The sequence below is a fragment of the Pleurodeles waltl genome, chromosome 10 (assembly GCF_031143425.1).
Source record: "Pleurodeles waltl isolate 20211129_DDA chromosome 10, aPleWal1.hap1.20221129, whole genome shotgun sequence".
Classification (NCBI taxonomy): Eukaryota; Metazoa; Chordata; class Amphibia; order Caudata; family Salamandridae; genus Pleurodeles; species Pleurodeles waltl.
This window is the reverse complement of record NC_090449.1, coordinates 222,909,473-222,927,241: the sequence shown is the minus strand read 5'-3', so window position 1 is coordinate 222,927,241 and position 17,769 is coordinate 222,909,473. Positions and strand designations below refer to the sequence as shown.

The window sequence follows — 17,769 nt, the reverse complement described above, 5'->3', positions numbered from 1 at the left end:
TGTCATAACGCCGGTTACCGCCTGGCGGGCGGCGGTAGCCGCCCGCCAAGGTCGTAATGACCCCCTCAGTCTTTGCTCTTTTACCTGTTGGGTCGCCATCTCACTATAAAAAACATCTAGCTATAAAATAGGCAATACTTTTTTTGGCATCAGCCCCCCAAAGGAATAACTAACAACAGAAACTATTTCTTGCGCTGCTGAGAACATTAACCACTAAAGCATTGCTTCCCAAACTTTTTATAACCACAACCCACTTTAGTACAACAATCTTTTGAGACCCAACTAGCTTTAATGAACATGGGGTGGGCGATTTTTCAATATAACTAAAGCATAGTGTAGTAGTGCACTATCATTTACAAACAGCACATTGCTGATTACAAAGCGAGAGGAGTTAATAAAACACCAGTCCCCATGTTAAAAAAATAAAAAGACGGTAGCTTGCTATTAGATCTTGGTCTTTTAAGTGCAGCAAATGTGAAAACAAAACTATGGAGTTTAAAGTCATCTTGATCTATTGCTTGGACGTTTGCAACCTAAAACAAAAAAAATAGCTTGCGAACTACCCATGTGTCATGACTCAGCACTGCCCTAGAACCATTAAAATCATTGAATAGGATTATCACAATTTTGCACCTATCAAAAGATAAAATTATATGTAAATTCATAATCATCCTTTGTGAAAACTTAACAAGCAGAATTTAGAATTCATTTTCAACACAGTTTTTGCCCATCAACTAACCAAAAACCCTATAAGTAACCGATATTAGGGCTGTTCTATCAGTTTCCTTGTATGTCTTTTCGGGTTATAGCAACTACCCTGTTGAGGCTGAGATCTTCCCCTGTGCCACCTTAGTGTCTTTATGCAATTTCTCCACCTTTCTCAACAACCCTAGGTCTCTTAATGAGTCCCGTTTCCCCTGGAACTATGTCATGGTGTAGTGGCACAGTGTGTCCTCATCTCTGCTTCTGTCATTCCCTGATAATCTTTAGGTTGAAAAACTGCACAAGCTGTGCATCTCTTTGAGAGGTGGTCCTTCGGGACGTAAAGGTTACATACCTTGTGGCTGTCCTGGCTGTGCTTATGATACCACTTGGGGAAAACCTAAAGGAAGTATGCTCCATGCCCTTCTTTCACTCTCTGACGCGCATGGTCTATGTGGATGTCGATCTTCTCACCTCCTTAGTGCTCAACTGTGTTTTTTTGATTCCCCTTCTTTGACATCCTTCGCAAAAAATGTTCACCTCTTCTGTAATTTTTGACAAAAATGTCTTCCTCAGAGGAGCTTCTTCACCCTCAACTCTGAAGCCCTCTTCTGTTTCAAGGCCCAACAGCTGGAATAAGAACCTTAACATGAAGGGTATGTTGAACAGTTTACATGGCAAGCTTCTGACATCATGGAAGGACATAGCACTAAATGGTTGACAACTAGACTTCAACTCAAAACAAAAAAAATGATGGAATGTGACAGCATGGAGACCCAGAAACGATCCCCTCTGCAAGATAATATATAAGAGGATTTTTTGTTTTGTTTCATTGCAGTTTATTACATCATGCTTATATGTACTTCATCGCAAACACCAGTTTTCTTTTTTAAACTACATCTTTAACATGTAAACTGATAAAACCATCAATGCACCGCCAGTTAACAGACCATAAGATATTTTGTTTTTTTGGTTTAGTAACACAGGGGAAAAGAGCAAAGGAACCAAGTTTAATTATATTTTGCTGGGCCAGCGTTTTTACAGTTTACCACCGAGTTTCAGGGGCACCAGTACTGTCCACTCCCATTGCATAGCAGGTTTCTTTCTCTGTGCATTTGACTTAAGTGGTAAAGTCAAGCAGCCAGAGAAAACTTCGGTTGAGATCAAAAATAGGCACGGTTAATTGTAGATTAGACTACATGTACTATAGCCTCCTGGTTGTTAGATGATGGCCGACACAACAAAGGAAAGGGAGAAGGATGGATGCCAGTGCAGCAGCGGGGAATTTTTTTTTCCCATAACGGTGGTTCACCACTGTGCAGCTATAATTTGGTCACAGCCTCCAGGGCCAAAGGATGACTAGGGGACCCACAAAAGATTTGTACAACACAAGCAAAAATCAGTGCTGTACAACTGTGCAAACAATTCTCTAAATAGACGGTCATCAGGTACATACTCTGCAGTTAAGTAGGACTGGTATGATTTTACAGGGAAGGGAGAGCCGGCTGCCTCTTTATCAGGCATGCATTACAGCCAGCAAACCCTAAACACTAGTCAGCATATAGCTTGTTCCGTGGGGGCAGTATACACCCTCAATTAAGGGCAGGGATACACTTCTGATGTGCCCTCATGGATTAATAGTTACGTTCTTCTGTTGAAAGTTTATCACAAGAAGCACCTCCTTTGGATCCGCGGGTTATCAAGTCCACTGAGGAAGGAACAAGGTAATTAAGTAAACAAAGGAGACTCGCCTTTTAAAATAGTGTGTTCCCTACTGTTAAGGCTTGATGTTCACAGACTTGGAATTCGGTTAAAATATATATTTGTTATATCTAAGCAAGAGCACAGAAATAATATGCACGTGTCTGAATCTACGAAGATTGCGTTACAAATAAATTATGTAGTACTGTAAAGTTGAAGACTGGGTTGGAGAGAGAGAGAGAGAGAGAGAGAGAGAGAGAGAGAGAGAGAGAGAGAGAGAGAGAGAGAGAGAGAGAGAGAGAGAGAGAGAGAGAGAGAGAGAGAGAGAGAGAGAGAGAGAGAGAGAGAGAGAGAGAGAGAGAGAGACACACACACACACACACACCCCCACGAGACATAGGCCCTCATTACTAGTTTGGTGGCAATTACTGCCAAGCGCTGTGCAGTTTGTCGGCAAAAGACTGGCGTGGACTCAGGAAACTTAATGCCGTAATACGACCCCAAAGACAAAACCCACCAGAAAAGAGTGAGGAATCCGACCCGCCAGGGCGAACGACAGAGGGAAACAGGCTGCACGGAATCCACCACGGTCAAAATAAACCGTCCTTCCAATTATGAATCACAAATCAGCACAGCAGTCGTGCAACAGCAGTAAACCCACTGGCAGTACAGACCTCTGCAGCCACGTAATGGACTCACCAACACCACCACCCCACACTGGTCATTTTGAAAACCCCACACCTGAGACACATACATACACTTCACACACCCACAAACACACATCCACAATCCATAGCTACGCCTACCTGCTGCCACACAACCCCTGGACAACTGGATATGGACACCGCAAACTCAAGCCACATTTTTGCACAACCCACAAGCCACATAACACACAACCACGCATCCCACATCTGCACCTTCAAATATCACCACATCTGTCACCAACTCACTCACTCCATTATCCCAAACTACACCACCACTTCACAGCACACATCTCCCCACACTACCCACTATGATACCCACTAAGAACCCCCGTTTCACTGACAGTGAGTTGCATACCATGGTGGACGAAATAATCAGGGTGGTGCCACAGCTGTTCGGTGTACATCTATTGCCAGGAAAATGGAGCTATGGCAGAGGATCGTCAACAGGGTGAATGCAGTGGGAAACCATCCACGCACAAGGGATGACATCAGGAGGAGGTGGTCCATGGCATCACGACACCAGATTGCCATCCAGAGGACTGGCGGTGGTCCCCAACCACCTCCCTCCCTCCGAGTTGTTCGAGTGGGAGAAGGTCATGGCTATCCTGCATCCGGAGAGCCTCACTGGATTCACTAGAGGACTGGACTCTGGTAAGTCAATGACACACCCATCCCACCACCTGCATGAGAAATGCATGTTACACCCTTCCCCCTGTACTGAACCCAAAACACCCAATCACATATCCATCCCACCACATCGACCACGCACACCCCTCCCCTGCATACCCACACACCCTACTAACACCTACCCAACCAATGTGCACAAAAACCACCAGGCCCTGCATGTAATGCTTGAAACACAACAAGTCCCACAATGCATCACCCATCCCGCTAACTCTATGCACGTTCCCCCATCCCAATGGGAGTCCTGCATGCATATGTATAGGGATGTAAGCACAAGAAACTGGGGGCAAATGCTGACAGGGATATGGCAATGACAGGACAGAAACAGAAGGAAACACATTCCACTGCAAAGGTGAGTAAGTAATGCACATGTGCAATGTCCACCATCAACAACTGACTGTCAATGCCATATCCCTTGAAGCTGTCGAACACTGACACCCAGCTGACGCACAGGCAGAGAGACTGTGCAGGACACGCAATTTGTTGTTATAGGTACTACTGCTCATGGCAGCTGACAGGAAGTGCCAGTCCCCCAGCAGAAGAAGGTCCCAGTGATGACAGTCCAGCGTGATTTTCTGGATCTGGAGGACCACCGTGGCCCATCGGGGGAACTGCTGGTCAGTCACCCTACATTAGCCCCACCCAGTCCACCAGACAGATCCCCCCACCACCACTAAGCCACCACCAAAAGCTGTGGCCCAATGCCCCCAAACCAGTGTCCCTGGTTCAGCCAATGTGTGCTTACCTGTACAGGGACTGGAGTCACCACCTGTCACCAGACACGATGATGCAGGTCCTGGTCCAAGTGGGAGTGGGCACACTGAGGGGGTCACAGGGAGAGGGGGCCCGGGCCAGTGGGAGGGCATCTCTGGGCCAAGAGGGGAGCCAAACCAGCTAGTGACTGGCCAGGAGGACACAAAGTCCTGGCAGCATACCAGCACTCTCAGAACAGGATGGGCCAGATCCTGCCCAGTTTGCAGGAGATTCAGAGGCTGCAGAGTCAGCACCATCAGGAGGCCTTGGAGCAAGGGCAGGCCCACAATGCCACCATGTCCTCCATCAAGGGGGTGCTGCAGGACATGACTGCAGTCCTGCGTGAGATCTCCACCCGCATGCAGGCCCCATCCGCAAGCCACGACACAACCCAACCCAACCCTCTACATCTGCTGCTAGTAGTGGACTGGTGGCCCTGCCCATCTGTCCACGGTCTTGTATTTCCCCATCCCTTATTTTGCTTCACTTAATAAACACTGTACATTCACACCCAATGTATTTGTGCTTTAATCCTAATGCATGCATGTAATGAATAACTGTCAGTGTAAAATGTTGAAACAGTACTAGAAATTGCCTAGGGCGAAAGTTTGCAGGCATATAACATTCCAAATCTGTGAAATGGTTTTCTAACATTAGCAGCACGAATGTCCAAATCCTCCTTGCACATGGCATAGCAAAATGTATCGCACCATTGGAGGACCTGTGAGGAAGAGATTTGTAGCATACATTTAGGTAAAGTTTGTCAATGACACGTACCTGCTTTGTGTCCAAAGTTGGACATCATTGCGAGAATACGGTCACTTCTTGACTAACCAGTATTACTATTTGTCATTTGCACTACACACCAGTTATGGACTCAAATATAAGATCTGGTGTGACAAATACGGTCAGCAAAACTGGCCCACACCCTCTATCCGCGCAGCATGTCCAAACAGTCCATACATTTGAAGCAGGAAATACATTCAAGAAAACAAAACTTCAGTGTGTGAACTACCTTTGGGAGTCATCAAATATGAAGCAGTAAGGGGTATCTGACAGTACAGACATTGCACCACAAACACACACACTGCTGTGTAGGCAATGTTGTAGGAAACATTAGGCAAAATGTACCTTCAACTCATTGGAAGTATAGCTGAATGAGCAGAGTTCTGGAGTCCACATCATCCTCCCCTTTTTCATTGCTGTCCTTTGCCCCTCAGCTGCCACCAGTGGATCAAGTCGTTATTCCGCTTCCAGTAGGGGTACATGGCTCCCTAGTGCCAAATTGTGCAGCATACAGCAGGCCACTATGATCTGGCAAACCTTGTTTGGGGAGTAGCACAGGGATCTGCCTGACATATGCAGGCACCGGAATCCTGCCTTCAGTAAGGCAAAGGTCCTTTCGATGACTTCTTGACCTGCCATGTACCCCATTGTAGTGACTGTCCCCCCCTGACCTGGGATACCTCACTGGTGTCAACAGCCAGGACAGGTTTCCATAGCCAGAATCACCTGGAAAGAGTGGGAATACATAGCAGATGTCACCACTGTGTAGAGGGTAAAGAGTAAGAAAGGGAGTTTGTTAGCTACTGCACTCTCACATCTCACTCACCAACAAGAAAGGTTCTCTCTCTTTGTAATCATGCCATCAGGTGTGGGACACTGCTGTTCCTCAAAATGTAAGAGTCATGTGCAGATCCAGGGAATTTGGAAATCACTTGGGAGATGTACTGGTCTGCAAGACACACCACCTGTACATTAATGGAGTGATAACTTTTCCTATTCCTGTACACTTGTTCATTTACCCTGAGAGGAATCAGTGAAATATGGGTGACATCTATGGCACCAATAACATATGGAATGTGTGCAATGGCACAGAAATCAGATTTCACAGTGGGCAAGTCACCAGTTTTGGGAAATGTGATGTATCTGTGGAGGTGTTTCAACAAGGCAGTGAGGACATCCCTTAAGATGTTACTGAACATTGGCAGTGACACCTGCTGACAAGGCGCCTGTCACCTGAAATGACCCAATGGCCACAAAATGTAGCACAGACAGTACCTGCACAGTAGGGAGAATAGCATAGGGATTACGTAGAACTGGCAGTAGATCTGGCTCCAATTGGGCACACAGTTCACGTAGGGTCATCGAGGTTAGTATGATGTGTCGTTCCTCCATGGTTGCCAGGTCTACTAGGGGCGGATACACAGTGCATTCCTCAGTCTCTGCATGAGTTGGTACCTAGGAAGGGCCAACACACGTCACCACACCAACACATTACGGATGATGTCAACGCACACACAACTGCACAACCGTAGGTTTCATATAATGGAAGGGTTGTATACAGCTAACATTGTGACAATCGACGAGTGATGACGGTGATATACAAGCTACAAATGCAGATAACTGATGCAACACATAACATATGGCATGTATTGCTGTGTATGACTGATGTGCCTAACATGTACAAGAAGATATGACAGCATGGACGGCGCGTAGAGATTGCACTCAAATACATTTGACACATCAGATGGTGGTCGCCTGTCCTACATGCTGAGGACAGATGGCAGTGACATGACTCTGCTGGCGTAAGTCATCATGGCGTTAGGCAGTCTTTCTGTCGTGCAGTTCCTCATTGGTGTCTATGGAGAACAGGAGCCAATCATGATCGCCGGTGACAGTGCGTACTGCCGCGGTCATCACAGCCATTTTGATTTCCCTTTGCTACTTGACTCCTACACTCACCACGACCACAACTCCACTGAGTAGGCTGCGGTGTCCTGCATCTGGTCGCAAAGACGGCACGTGCTACAGGGGAGAGGGCCCCAGCCTTCACACAGGAGGAGCTGACCAGGCTTGTGGACGGGGTCCTACCCCTGTATGCCAAGTTGCATGGGAGACCAGAGGAGCAGGTGAGTGGATTAGCAGTGTCCTACCAGTGACTGCGATTGCTTGGGTGCATGTGTGTGTGAATGTAGGATTACCAAGCGTATAGGAGTAGAGGAGTAGGCCATCAATGTGGACCTGTAGGACGATGATGGAATGTATGGTGGCCTCCTGTCAGTACAATTGCATCCTATGTCAGCATGCCTGTGGTAAGTCTACATTAATGTGTATTCCTATGTGTCTCCCATGCAGCTCAGCGCCCATCAGAATAAGGGGTTATGGCAAGCCATCGCCAAGAACGTGTGGACCCTGGGGGTTTATATCCGGCGGAGCACCCACTGCAGGAAAAGGTGGGAGGACCGGAGACGCTGCGACTGGAAAATCACAGAGGTCCAGCTGGGATGGCCTCCCAATGAGGGAGGGGTGCACGTCGGACCCTGATTGCCCTAATGTCCCGCAAACTGGTGGTGGCCTACCCAGCCTTGGATGGGCTCTTGAAGGCATCAACAAAACAGCCACAAGGGGGTGAGTTCTCAGACTATCCTGCATGCCAATTGTATTGGGGGGATGGTAGCCAATGTGGAGAAGGCATGCTGTTACAGTGACTCATAGGTGTCAGGGTATGCAGGTGTTCAGCTTCACTGGGTTAGGTTACCTTGTGGTGTAGGGGGTCATGTATACCCAGGTAAGGTGGAAATTGGGTAGTACAGTCAGTCAGGTAGTGTTCCTGTTGTCTTGCAAATCGAGCATTAAATGGATACCTCAGTTGGAGTTGCAGTATATGTACAATGAATCTGTAGGGCACCACTGTCAGTGTAGTGTACTCCAAAGAGGCAGGTGTAATCCCTTTCAGGGAAACATTCCTGTACTGCAAAGGCTATGGTAAGGTGAGGTCTGAGACTGAAGTGTACTGCATGTGTGCCTTCCCGAATTATAGTTGAGTTACTCACAGCCTCCATATCTTTCTTTACCCCCCACCCCCGCATCTGTGTGTCCTTGTGTGCATCAGCATCATCAGGCGAAGGAGCAGCAACACTGGCGAGTGGGGATGCTGCAGCCCACGGGACCTAGGAGGCACAGTCCACCGATGCCGAGGGAACCAGTGGGTTGGAGGTTGAGGGGAGCACCATGGGGGAGCCTACTACCACTACAACATCAGACTCCAATTCCTCCTCTGATGGCAGCTCTCTGTTGGTGGCGGACCCCTCTGGGACCAGCCCAACAACATCTTTGTCCGCCACCACCCTAAAAGCACTGCCCTCCCAGTAGCTCCCCACTGAGTTGCCCGTGCCCGCTCACCCAGGAGGGTGGGCATCTCCTTCGCCACAGGCATGTCAGACCCTGCCCCAGTCAGCCCTACTGCCATCAATGAGGAGGCTGACCTCCTGAGAACCATCTCTGTGGGACAGACAACCATCGTGAATGCCACCCAGGGGCTGGCATCCCAAATGCAGCAAACCAGTGCGTACCTGGAAGGCATCCACAGTGTCTTGTCTGGCCTCCAGAGATCGTTTCAGGTTGTGGCCTCCTCTTTGACAGAAGCCAGCGCCCCTAGTACATACGTCCCCCCCTCCAACCAGTGCCCCATCCATCACCCCTCTCCCCTCACCCATCCCAAGCACACAAGCCAAACAACATGCACACAGAACAACACACACCACACAAGGACAAACACAGGCACCACAAGTCACACCACAGCAATGCACACACTCAGATAAATGCAAACACGACAACAGCCATGTCCTTTACTGTCTCCACCACCCGTCCTCCCTTACAGTGACCTCACCACACACACCTGCAAGCATTGCATCCTTACTCCGAGGTCCTGCCCCTATTGACAGTCACCACAACAGCAGTCATCCAGACATGCACCCCAGACACCACACCTCTACTTACCACAACAACTATAACAGACACCTGCAGCACACATACTAGACATGCAGACACCACCACAATTTCCATTCCCACGATCTGTTTGTCGTCTCCCACCCTTTTTCCCCTACCTCCTCCAAAAACACGTAAAAGCACACATTCAGGCACCCCCACATTTGTCCACCACACACAAGCAGACTGAGCACCCACCTGCATCCACATCCATCACACCTACATGTCCTATGATCACTCCCTCTACCTCCACCTTCACTCCCACACCTGTTTCCACAGCCACTCCATGTGCTCCTAAAAAAGTTTCCTTTCCGGCGTTGACCTGTTTGAGCCTCCTGGCCCAAACAGTCTTGTCCCTGCACCTTCCCTTGGCCTTCACAAACCCAGTACCTCTGTTTCACAATCCTCCCTAGACCTTCCTTCTGGTTCCCATGTCCCTTCCCCCTCCAAGGACACACCTGTGAAGAGGCCTGACCCCCCCCGCTCCCATCCACCGATCTAAACACACTCCCTCTCCATCAAAAGCTAAGACCAAGCACCCCCTGCCAAGCTGAAGCCCAAGCCCCCCCAAGCCCCCACCTCCTGATCCCCACCACCAACCCCTCCCCTGCGACTCTGAGGTGCCTGCCTCATTGATGCCCCTGTCCTGTGGAGAACATGGTCATGTCAGGAGTCAAGTTGGGTCTTGTTGGAACTGTTTGGCCGCATCGTCATGAACCTCTGAACTGCCTAATGGCCTCTTTGCAAATAGTTTCTGTTTCCCCTTTTGTTTTTCACAATATAAATGGGCAACCTGCACAGTTGGTGCACTTTGATCAAGCTGTCCAGCGTTCAACTATGGCTGCCTCATGTGCACAGGTATGTGCATCGTTGTCCCCATCTATGCAGGTGTACTGTGCTTGTGTGGCAACATCACTTCTGTTCTCCACTTTTGCCCCGGTCTGTATTTGTGTGTGTGCAATGGTGATTGTGTGCTGATGGTTTTGGAAGTTGGTGTGGATTGTAGGTGTGTGGGTAATTGATTGTGATGTGTTTTCCGTTGTTGTGCATGGTGTGGGTGGAGTGAGTGATGTGGACAATGGCGTCATGGTATGGAACCAGTCTATGTGTGGATGACACTTGTGGTTGTGTGCCGTATTTGTGTCTGGTATACCAGCTTCTGCCTGGTGTCTGTGTCGGCTGTAGTTTTGTGATCAGTTTGTGTGTGGCTGTGTATGAGTGTCGTGGCGTGCTTACAGTTGGTGCTTTTCGTTGTGTGAGTGACGTGTGTGTAGGCCGAGGTATGTGTTCTGGTTGTGCGCGTGTGTACTGTGAGTGCGTGTGAGTGTATATTTGTGTGGGGGTGTTGCTGTGCGTGTATGTGTGTGGGCATGGCAGTCTGTGTGGGGTGTGGGTAATTGTCCTGTTCCCTCTCTTCAGTGGGGGGGTACTCACCGTTGTTGTTTTGTCGGCGCTGTATGTCCTGGAGGCAAGTACCAGCACTGGGAAGATCTCCAGTTCACACTCCATGTCGGCGGCGGCCTCCTCTATGACTCTCCGGTGAGTGTTTCCTTATACACTGTTCCTTTCTGCCAGGCTTTGAGTGGAGGTTGGCACACCCTGGAAATCGTGGTGGTGTACCGATATGTAATACGGTGGGTGGTAAGCTCCTTTTCGCGACACTGTTGATGGCATCCACCGTCGTTGGCCCGCCCTGGCGGTGTACTGGGTGTGTTCTGGCCTGCTGTCCGTTGCGGTCGTAATGTGGTGGTCTGCACCGCCAGTCTGTTAGCAGTCGGATGACCACTGCAGAGGTCCTGTCACTGCCAAACTCGCAAAGAGGGTTTGTGGGTGTGGGTGTGGGGGTGGGGGTGGGGGTGGGGGTGGGGGTGTGTGTGTGTGTGTGTGTGTGTGTGTGTGTGTGTGTGTGTGTGTGTGTGTGTGTATAAAATAGTCCTCTAATTTGTGATTGAGTTTAATAATAACAAAATAAAATGTGCAGCACATCATTTCTACTGTGATAAGTCAGGATGCAAAAGCAGCATGTTTGTAAGTTCACAATGTTCAGTTTTCATTAATCACAAGGGGTGTTGTTTACAATGCAACACACGTGACTAAGGAAAATAACATGAGTTATCTCCATGTAGTAAAAACGTCAACATCTTGTCTGGCAAGAAGCACTGAAGACTGGCAATAGGTTAGTCCAACATGCTGCTTGCAATGACTTGTATAAAACAAGAAAGACAGACTCATGTTTCAGATACATAAATTTAAGTTATGTTTACTGATAACTGAAAAATCAAGGTAAATTTGAAAGCGATGATAGGTGCAATCTGCACATACTTTGTAAAACATTTTCATTCATGTGTATTATGGGACATTTGACGGTGTGACTAAACTGAGGTCCTCGTCCCATAATTGTAACTTGCTAATAAACTAATAAATCTGTTTACTTGGATCCTGCTAACAAGACCCCCGTAACTGTGCTCTCTCCCTTTCGAATTGGTTGTCTCTAACTTTTTACATCCCACAAATTGGCATACTGGTGACCCATACAAGTCCCTAGTATATGGTACTCAGGTACCAGGGCATAGGGGCACCAGGGGTTCCCCATGGGATCCATAATGTATTATGCCACCCATGGGAGCCCATGCAAAGTGCGTCTGCAGGCCTGCCATTGCATGGTCCATCATTTGCATTCCACTTTTTTTTAGTATATGGTTTGGGCTCCCCCTCGGGTCACTATTGCCTATTATTGTACTGTTTTCTATTACTTTCTATGCTCATTCATGACAATTAAGGTGTATATAATAGTGAGTTTACTCGCTTGTAGAGTTTGCCTATGTAGTATCTTAGTATTTGTGTCACTAAAATAAAGTTCCTTTATTTTTGTAACACTGTGCGGTTCTTTCAGGTGTGTAAGTGCCGTGTGACTATAAGTGGTATTAAATGAGCTTTACATGTCACCTAGATAAGCCTTGGCTGCTCATCCACAGCTACCTCTAGAGAGCCAGATTTCCTAGACACGGACTACACATCACTAATAATTCCGCCTCACTTCCCTTCAGTTAACCTCAGATGAAAACAAGGCCAGTGCTGTTTGAAAGGGATGGGAGGTGAATGTTGGTAATGAGAAACTCTAATGATGCATGGGCAGGGCATCAGAACATTAAAAATTGAGCTAATTTTTCATTATGTGGAATATTAGCGAGCCCAGACTCAAGTATAAGGTCCACATAAGCCACTGCAGGTATACCAAAATGTACAGCATTTGGACTGCTAGCCAAGGAAAAAAGTGTTGCTTTCTATCACAGCAGACTCTCTTCTTCTCCAAACAGTATTAACCAAACAAAGTGAGGAAATCCAGTGAGAGTAAAGTGGAGGTAGGGTTGCAAAGGAAAAATAGAGTTGGGCCCCAGTATTGGAGACACAATATTCGCAAATCTACATAATATTAAATTACCTTTCATATCAGCAGTCTTTGTTGGATTGACCTGTTGGACGCTTGCATCAGTCATGACAAGTATGGTACCTCCTTCGATAAATAGCATCTTTTGCTCTGGAATGAGGATGGGAGCAGCATGGAGCCTTCTTTTGCCACCCCGCTTTAAGCTAAAAAACTGTTGGCTAATAGCCTTCTCATGTATCGACTTCCACTTAAAGCAGACCGTGGCATCTTGTTCCTACCCAGGTCACCAGAGACAAACCAAGTTTGGATTGGACACAGACATCTGCCTGTGACAGTCCACCCAAAACCTGAACCCTGAAGATTTGTCAGGTGCAATGATGTACTACTATACTGGAAGCAAAGCTCCAAAATGCCAACAAAGTCAAAAAAGGTTGGTCAAAAAATGACTGAGGTAGCTCTCAGCATTGTTGGCACAGAATCAAAGGAACTGATGTCAGGGTGCTGGGGTGATGCTTATATAGGCACTGTGATGCGACTTCCAACTCGGATGATGCCGAGCCGAATGACACCACCTCCCGGCACACAGAGGTACTGCTCAAGATTTTCCAGATCAAGTCTGAAGTCTGGGTAATAATATAAGGTGAGGAATCTGCAGTTATACTGCTCTATCAAATAATATGGACAAATGCTTGTATCAAATTAAAAGTTGATCATTGCCAAACATTTCCAGCAGATTACATTTAAAAAAAAGCATAAAATAGCATTATAGTTTCCAACACATACTCAATTGACATTCTAGTTTTAAAGGTTTACCTTCACTACATGGCACAGTTTCTGCAGTAGCGCTGGCACTGAACTAACATCATAGTCGTGGAGGCGTAATGTGTAGCCAAACGTTTTACCATATTCGGTCGATAAATCTGACATCATAAGGCAGCAGTCTTTTTGCGATCGAAGAAGCTTAACAAACTGGGCAGCTAAAGCTTTGAGGCGCTCCATTTCAGTCAATGTTAGAATTTTCTCCTCCCCACATTCTAAAACCTAAAGAGTAAAGTTAAATCAATTTTAGGAACTTTTTACTAATTTGAGCAGAGGAGACACATTCAAAAACTTTGGCTTTAAAGTGATTTAGAAGTTTTTTCCCCATACTGTGAGAAGAACAAGTTACTTACCATCGGTAACGAATTATCTGGTAGAGACTATCTAGCTGCAGATTCCTTATCCTTAGAAATCCCTGGCGTCCTGTTCGAATATGTAATTTTTTTGCTGAGCAGTACCCTGCGGGCGCCATCGGGTGGCGTCGTTCGGATCCGCGTGCGTCATCCGGCTCTGCGTGGCCTCGTCAGCGTCATTGGAGCAGTCTGTGACGTCACGGTTGTCTATATAGACACCACCTCGGCACGTGTACATCAGTTCTTTTTCCACAACTTCCCACCCCAGAAGCGCGGAGTCATGGAAGAACCAAACATTTTAGTTTTACACTTGATTGTTTGAGGAAAAAACAGACTTGACCCTAAGAAAGGTAAAAATATAAAAACATGATATATATCCGCAGAGCGGGGACGCTTGGGTGGGTGTAAGGCATCTGCAGCTAGATAGAGTCTTTACCAGATAATTCATTAACGAAGCTAATTAACTTGTTCATCTGATAGAGACTTCTAGCTGCAGATTCCTTACCTTAGAATAGATACCCAAGCTATAACTCCTGGTGGTGGGTCATGTGGATATATTTCACATCAGGAAGTCCTGCAATACCGAGCAGGCAAAATGCCCCTCTCTCCTCACCTGGCTATCCAGGCAGTAGTGTCTTGCAAACGTGTGCAAGGAAGCCCATGTCGCCGCTTGGCAGATGTCAAGTACCGGGATGCCATGAGCTAACGCAGTGGTAGAAGCTTTTCCTCTGGTAGAGTGAGCCCTCAAGCCCACTGGAGGCTGATTCTTTGCCAAAGCGTAGCATTCTTTATACAGGGAACGCCCCAGCACGAAATGGATCGCTTCTGTACTGCCCAACCCTTCTTTACACCAACGTATCCCACAAAGAGTTGGTCGTCCACCCCAAACTCTTTTGTGCGTTCAAGGCAGAACGAGAATGCTCTTTTTGGGTCCAGCCGATGGATGGTCCTCTTCTTTAGAAGGATGAGGTGGCGCAGGTGGGCAGGGTGATATTTTGATCCAAATGGAAAGGGGTCACCACCTTGGGGAGGAAAGAGGCCAGAGTTCTGAGGACTACTTTATCAGGATATATTGTGAGATACGCTGGTTTGAATGATAAAGCCTGCAGCTCGCTCACTCTCCTGGCAGGTGTAATTGCCACCAAAAAGGCTGTTTTGAAAGTGTGCAGCCAAAGAGGACAGTTATGTAAAGGCTCAAAAAGAGCACCCGTTAGAAAAGTAAGTACAAGATTAAGATCCCACTGACATGCACAGGTGGAAACATATGCACGAGCCCTTAAGAATCTCTGTACAACAGGAGACTTGAACAAATATGGTTGGTCGGGCAAGTGTAGAAAAGCTGATAAGGCAGCAAGATAGCCCTTAAGAGTCTCTAAGGAGGAACCCTGTTAGGCAAGTAAAAGAATAAACAAAAGGACATTAGATCGAGAAGAAGAGGGTCAAATGACCTCTCTGTACAATATGAAACAAAATATTTCCACCGGCAGGCGTCAATCGACTTAGTAGAGGGTCGCCTGGCTTCCAGAATGACATCACAGACTTCGGGAGGGAGGTCATAACCATCAACTGTCGCCGCTCAACCTCCACACATGAAGCCGCAAAGTTGACAGGTTTGGGTGGAGAACCTTCACCTGCTGCTGGGACAGAAGATCCTCCCGAAGAGGCAACCTGATTGGAGGACTGATGCTCATCTTGAGAAGCTCTGGATATCAGACTCTCCGTGCCCAATCCGAGTCACTAGGATTACTTGGGCCCAGTCGTTCTTGATTTACTTGAGAACTCTGGGCAGAAGTGGTATGGGCGGAAAGGCATACAGGAGGCCTGCACTCCACTCAACGAAAATCGTTGCCTAGCGATAGCCCCCTTGGGAACTCCAACGTGCAAAACTGCTGACACTGCGTGTTCTCCTCGGAGGCTAACCAAGGCTCTCCCCACTGCTGAAAGAGTCCTTGCGCCACCTCCGGATGGAGATACCATTCGTGACCCGCCAAGCATCATCGGCTGAGTTTGTCCACCCTGGCGTTCAGAGAACCTGCCAGGTGTTGAACCACCTGGGATATGCCCTGCTGTTCTAGCCATGTCCAGAGACACAGAGCCTCTTGACAAAGGGTCCAAGACCCCACACTGCCCTGCTTGTTGCAGTACCACATTGCGGAAGTGTTGTCTGTGAACACCTGCACTACCTTCCCTTTCACAACAAGAAGAAATGCTTTTAATGCTAGCCGGATTGCCTGAAGCTCCAATAAGTTGATATGGAGCCCGGATTCCGCCGGAGACCAGCGACCTCTGATCTCCACCTCTCCCAGAAGGCCACCCCATTCCAGAAGTGACACATCTGTCACTATTGTGAGATCTGGTAGGGGAAGGGAGAGGAGTCTGCCTTTGACCCAATCACAGTTCATTAACCACCACTGCAGATCCTTTGCAGTTCCCTACGAGATCTGAACCACGTCAGAAAGATTCCCCTGATGCTATGCCCATTGGAACTTCAGGTCCCACTGCAGAGCCCTCATATGCCATCTGGCATATTTGACCAATAGGAAGCAGGAAGTCATGAGTCCCAACAGCCTCAGTGTCTGTCTCTCCGAAATCCAGGACAGAGGTTGAAACATCAGTATCATAACCTGAATATCCTGCACTCGCTGCTCGGGAGAATAGGCTCGATACTGCACTGTGTCCACAACAGCTCCGATGAAAGTGAGCTTCTGAGAGGGAGTCAGGTGTGACTCTGACTCATTTATGGTGAACCCCAGAGAATGCAGGAGGTCTGCAGTCTTGAGATGGGTGACGAGCCTGGGGCGTTGGAGCCTTTAACAGCCAATCGTCTAGGTAGAGGGAAGACTAAAATCCCTAACATGCGCAGATGAGCTGCCACCACCGCCATCACCTTCGTGAACACCAGAGGGGCACACTGGTGAGACCAAAAGGGAGCACAGTAACCAAAGTGCTCGTGGCCCACCTTGACCGCAAGTAACGCCTGTGGGCAGGCAAGATGGAGATATGAAAATACGCATCCTGCAAGTCCAACGGTACTGTAGGAAGTTGGCTCTGTATATACTATCTCAAAGTGTAACGTAAACACACACCTAAATTTAGTATTTAAAGGCGACCCTGAACCCAGGAAATCAGATTCCTGCAACCTACAACAAGAAGGACAGCTGACCCGAAAGCCCCGCAGAGACAACTGTCTTGGCCCCAGCCCTACGGCCTGTCCCCAGACTCAAAGAACCTGCACTGTGATGCATCCGACAGGGACCAGCAACCTCTGAGGACTCAGAGGACTGCCCTGAACCTGAAGGACCAAGAAACTCCAGAGAATAGCTCCCCGGCCTGCTGTAGGGGTGAATTGCATATATTAGATGCAGTGACCGGGCATGGTACACAATTAGTGTGCCATGTCGTCTTTTCATTCATGGCTTGCACCATGACGTGTAGTTTGCGATGGGAGGCTGTGTAAAATTTCTGGGTGGGTCCCTTAGGGTGGCACAATACATGTTGCAGCACTTAGGGACCCTCTCTAGTACCTAGGCACACAATTAGACCTTTTACCTTTTTTTTTGGGGGGGGGGGGGGGGGGGGGAATAGCACTGGGGACCTATTTAGTAAGAACCCAGTGCACCTCAGTCGAAAAAAAAAAAAAAAAAAAACCTCTCTACCTGTGGCACAAAAGCAGGGATGACCATGTCCAAAAGAGGCACCTTCCTACCATATTCTTTCTTAATAACCTATTTGGTTTCGTTAGACACCATAAGGAGTATTGTCTCCATTTTTAGAAGTAGCACCTTTTTGTTGTTGGTTTTCTTGTCTCTCTAAGAATAGTCAATATCTTCTGTGGCAGTTACAAGATTCCAAATTTGAAGTCTTCAGGAGCCAGGCTGCCAAGCTCCCTTTTTCC

The 17,769-nt window shown here is 47.7% G+C and overlaps 1 protein-coding gene across 8 annotated transcripts in view; it reads right to left on the bottom strand.

Moving 5' to 3' along the window:
• MARF1 (meiosis regulator and mRNA stability factor 1) overlaps positions 1-17,769 on the bottom strand; it is a 586,552-nt gene that overhangs the window by 118,550 nt on the left and 450,233 nt on the right. For all 8 annotated transcript variants that reach the window (XM_069210203.1, XM_069210208.1, XM_069210202.1 and 5 more), the window contains exon 21: positions 13,516-13,743. In XM_069210203.1, the coding sequence (XP_069066304.1) occupies positions 13,516-13,743 (228 nt within the window). The remainder of the gene's footprint in view (positions 1-13,515; positions 13,744-17,769) is intronic.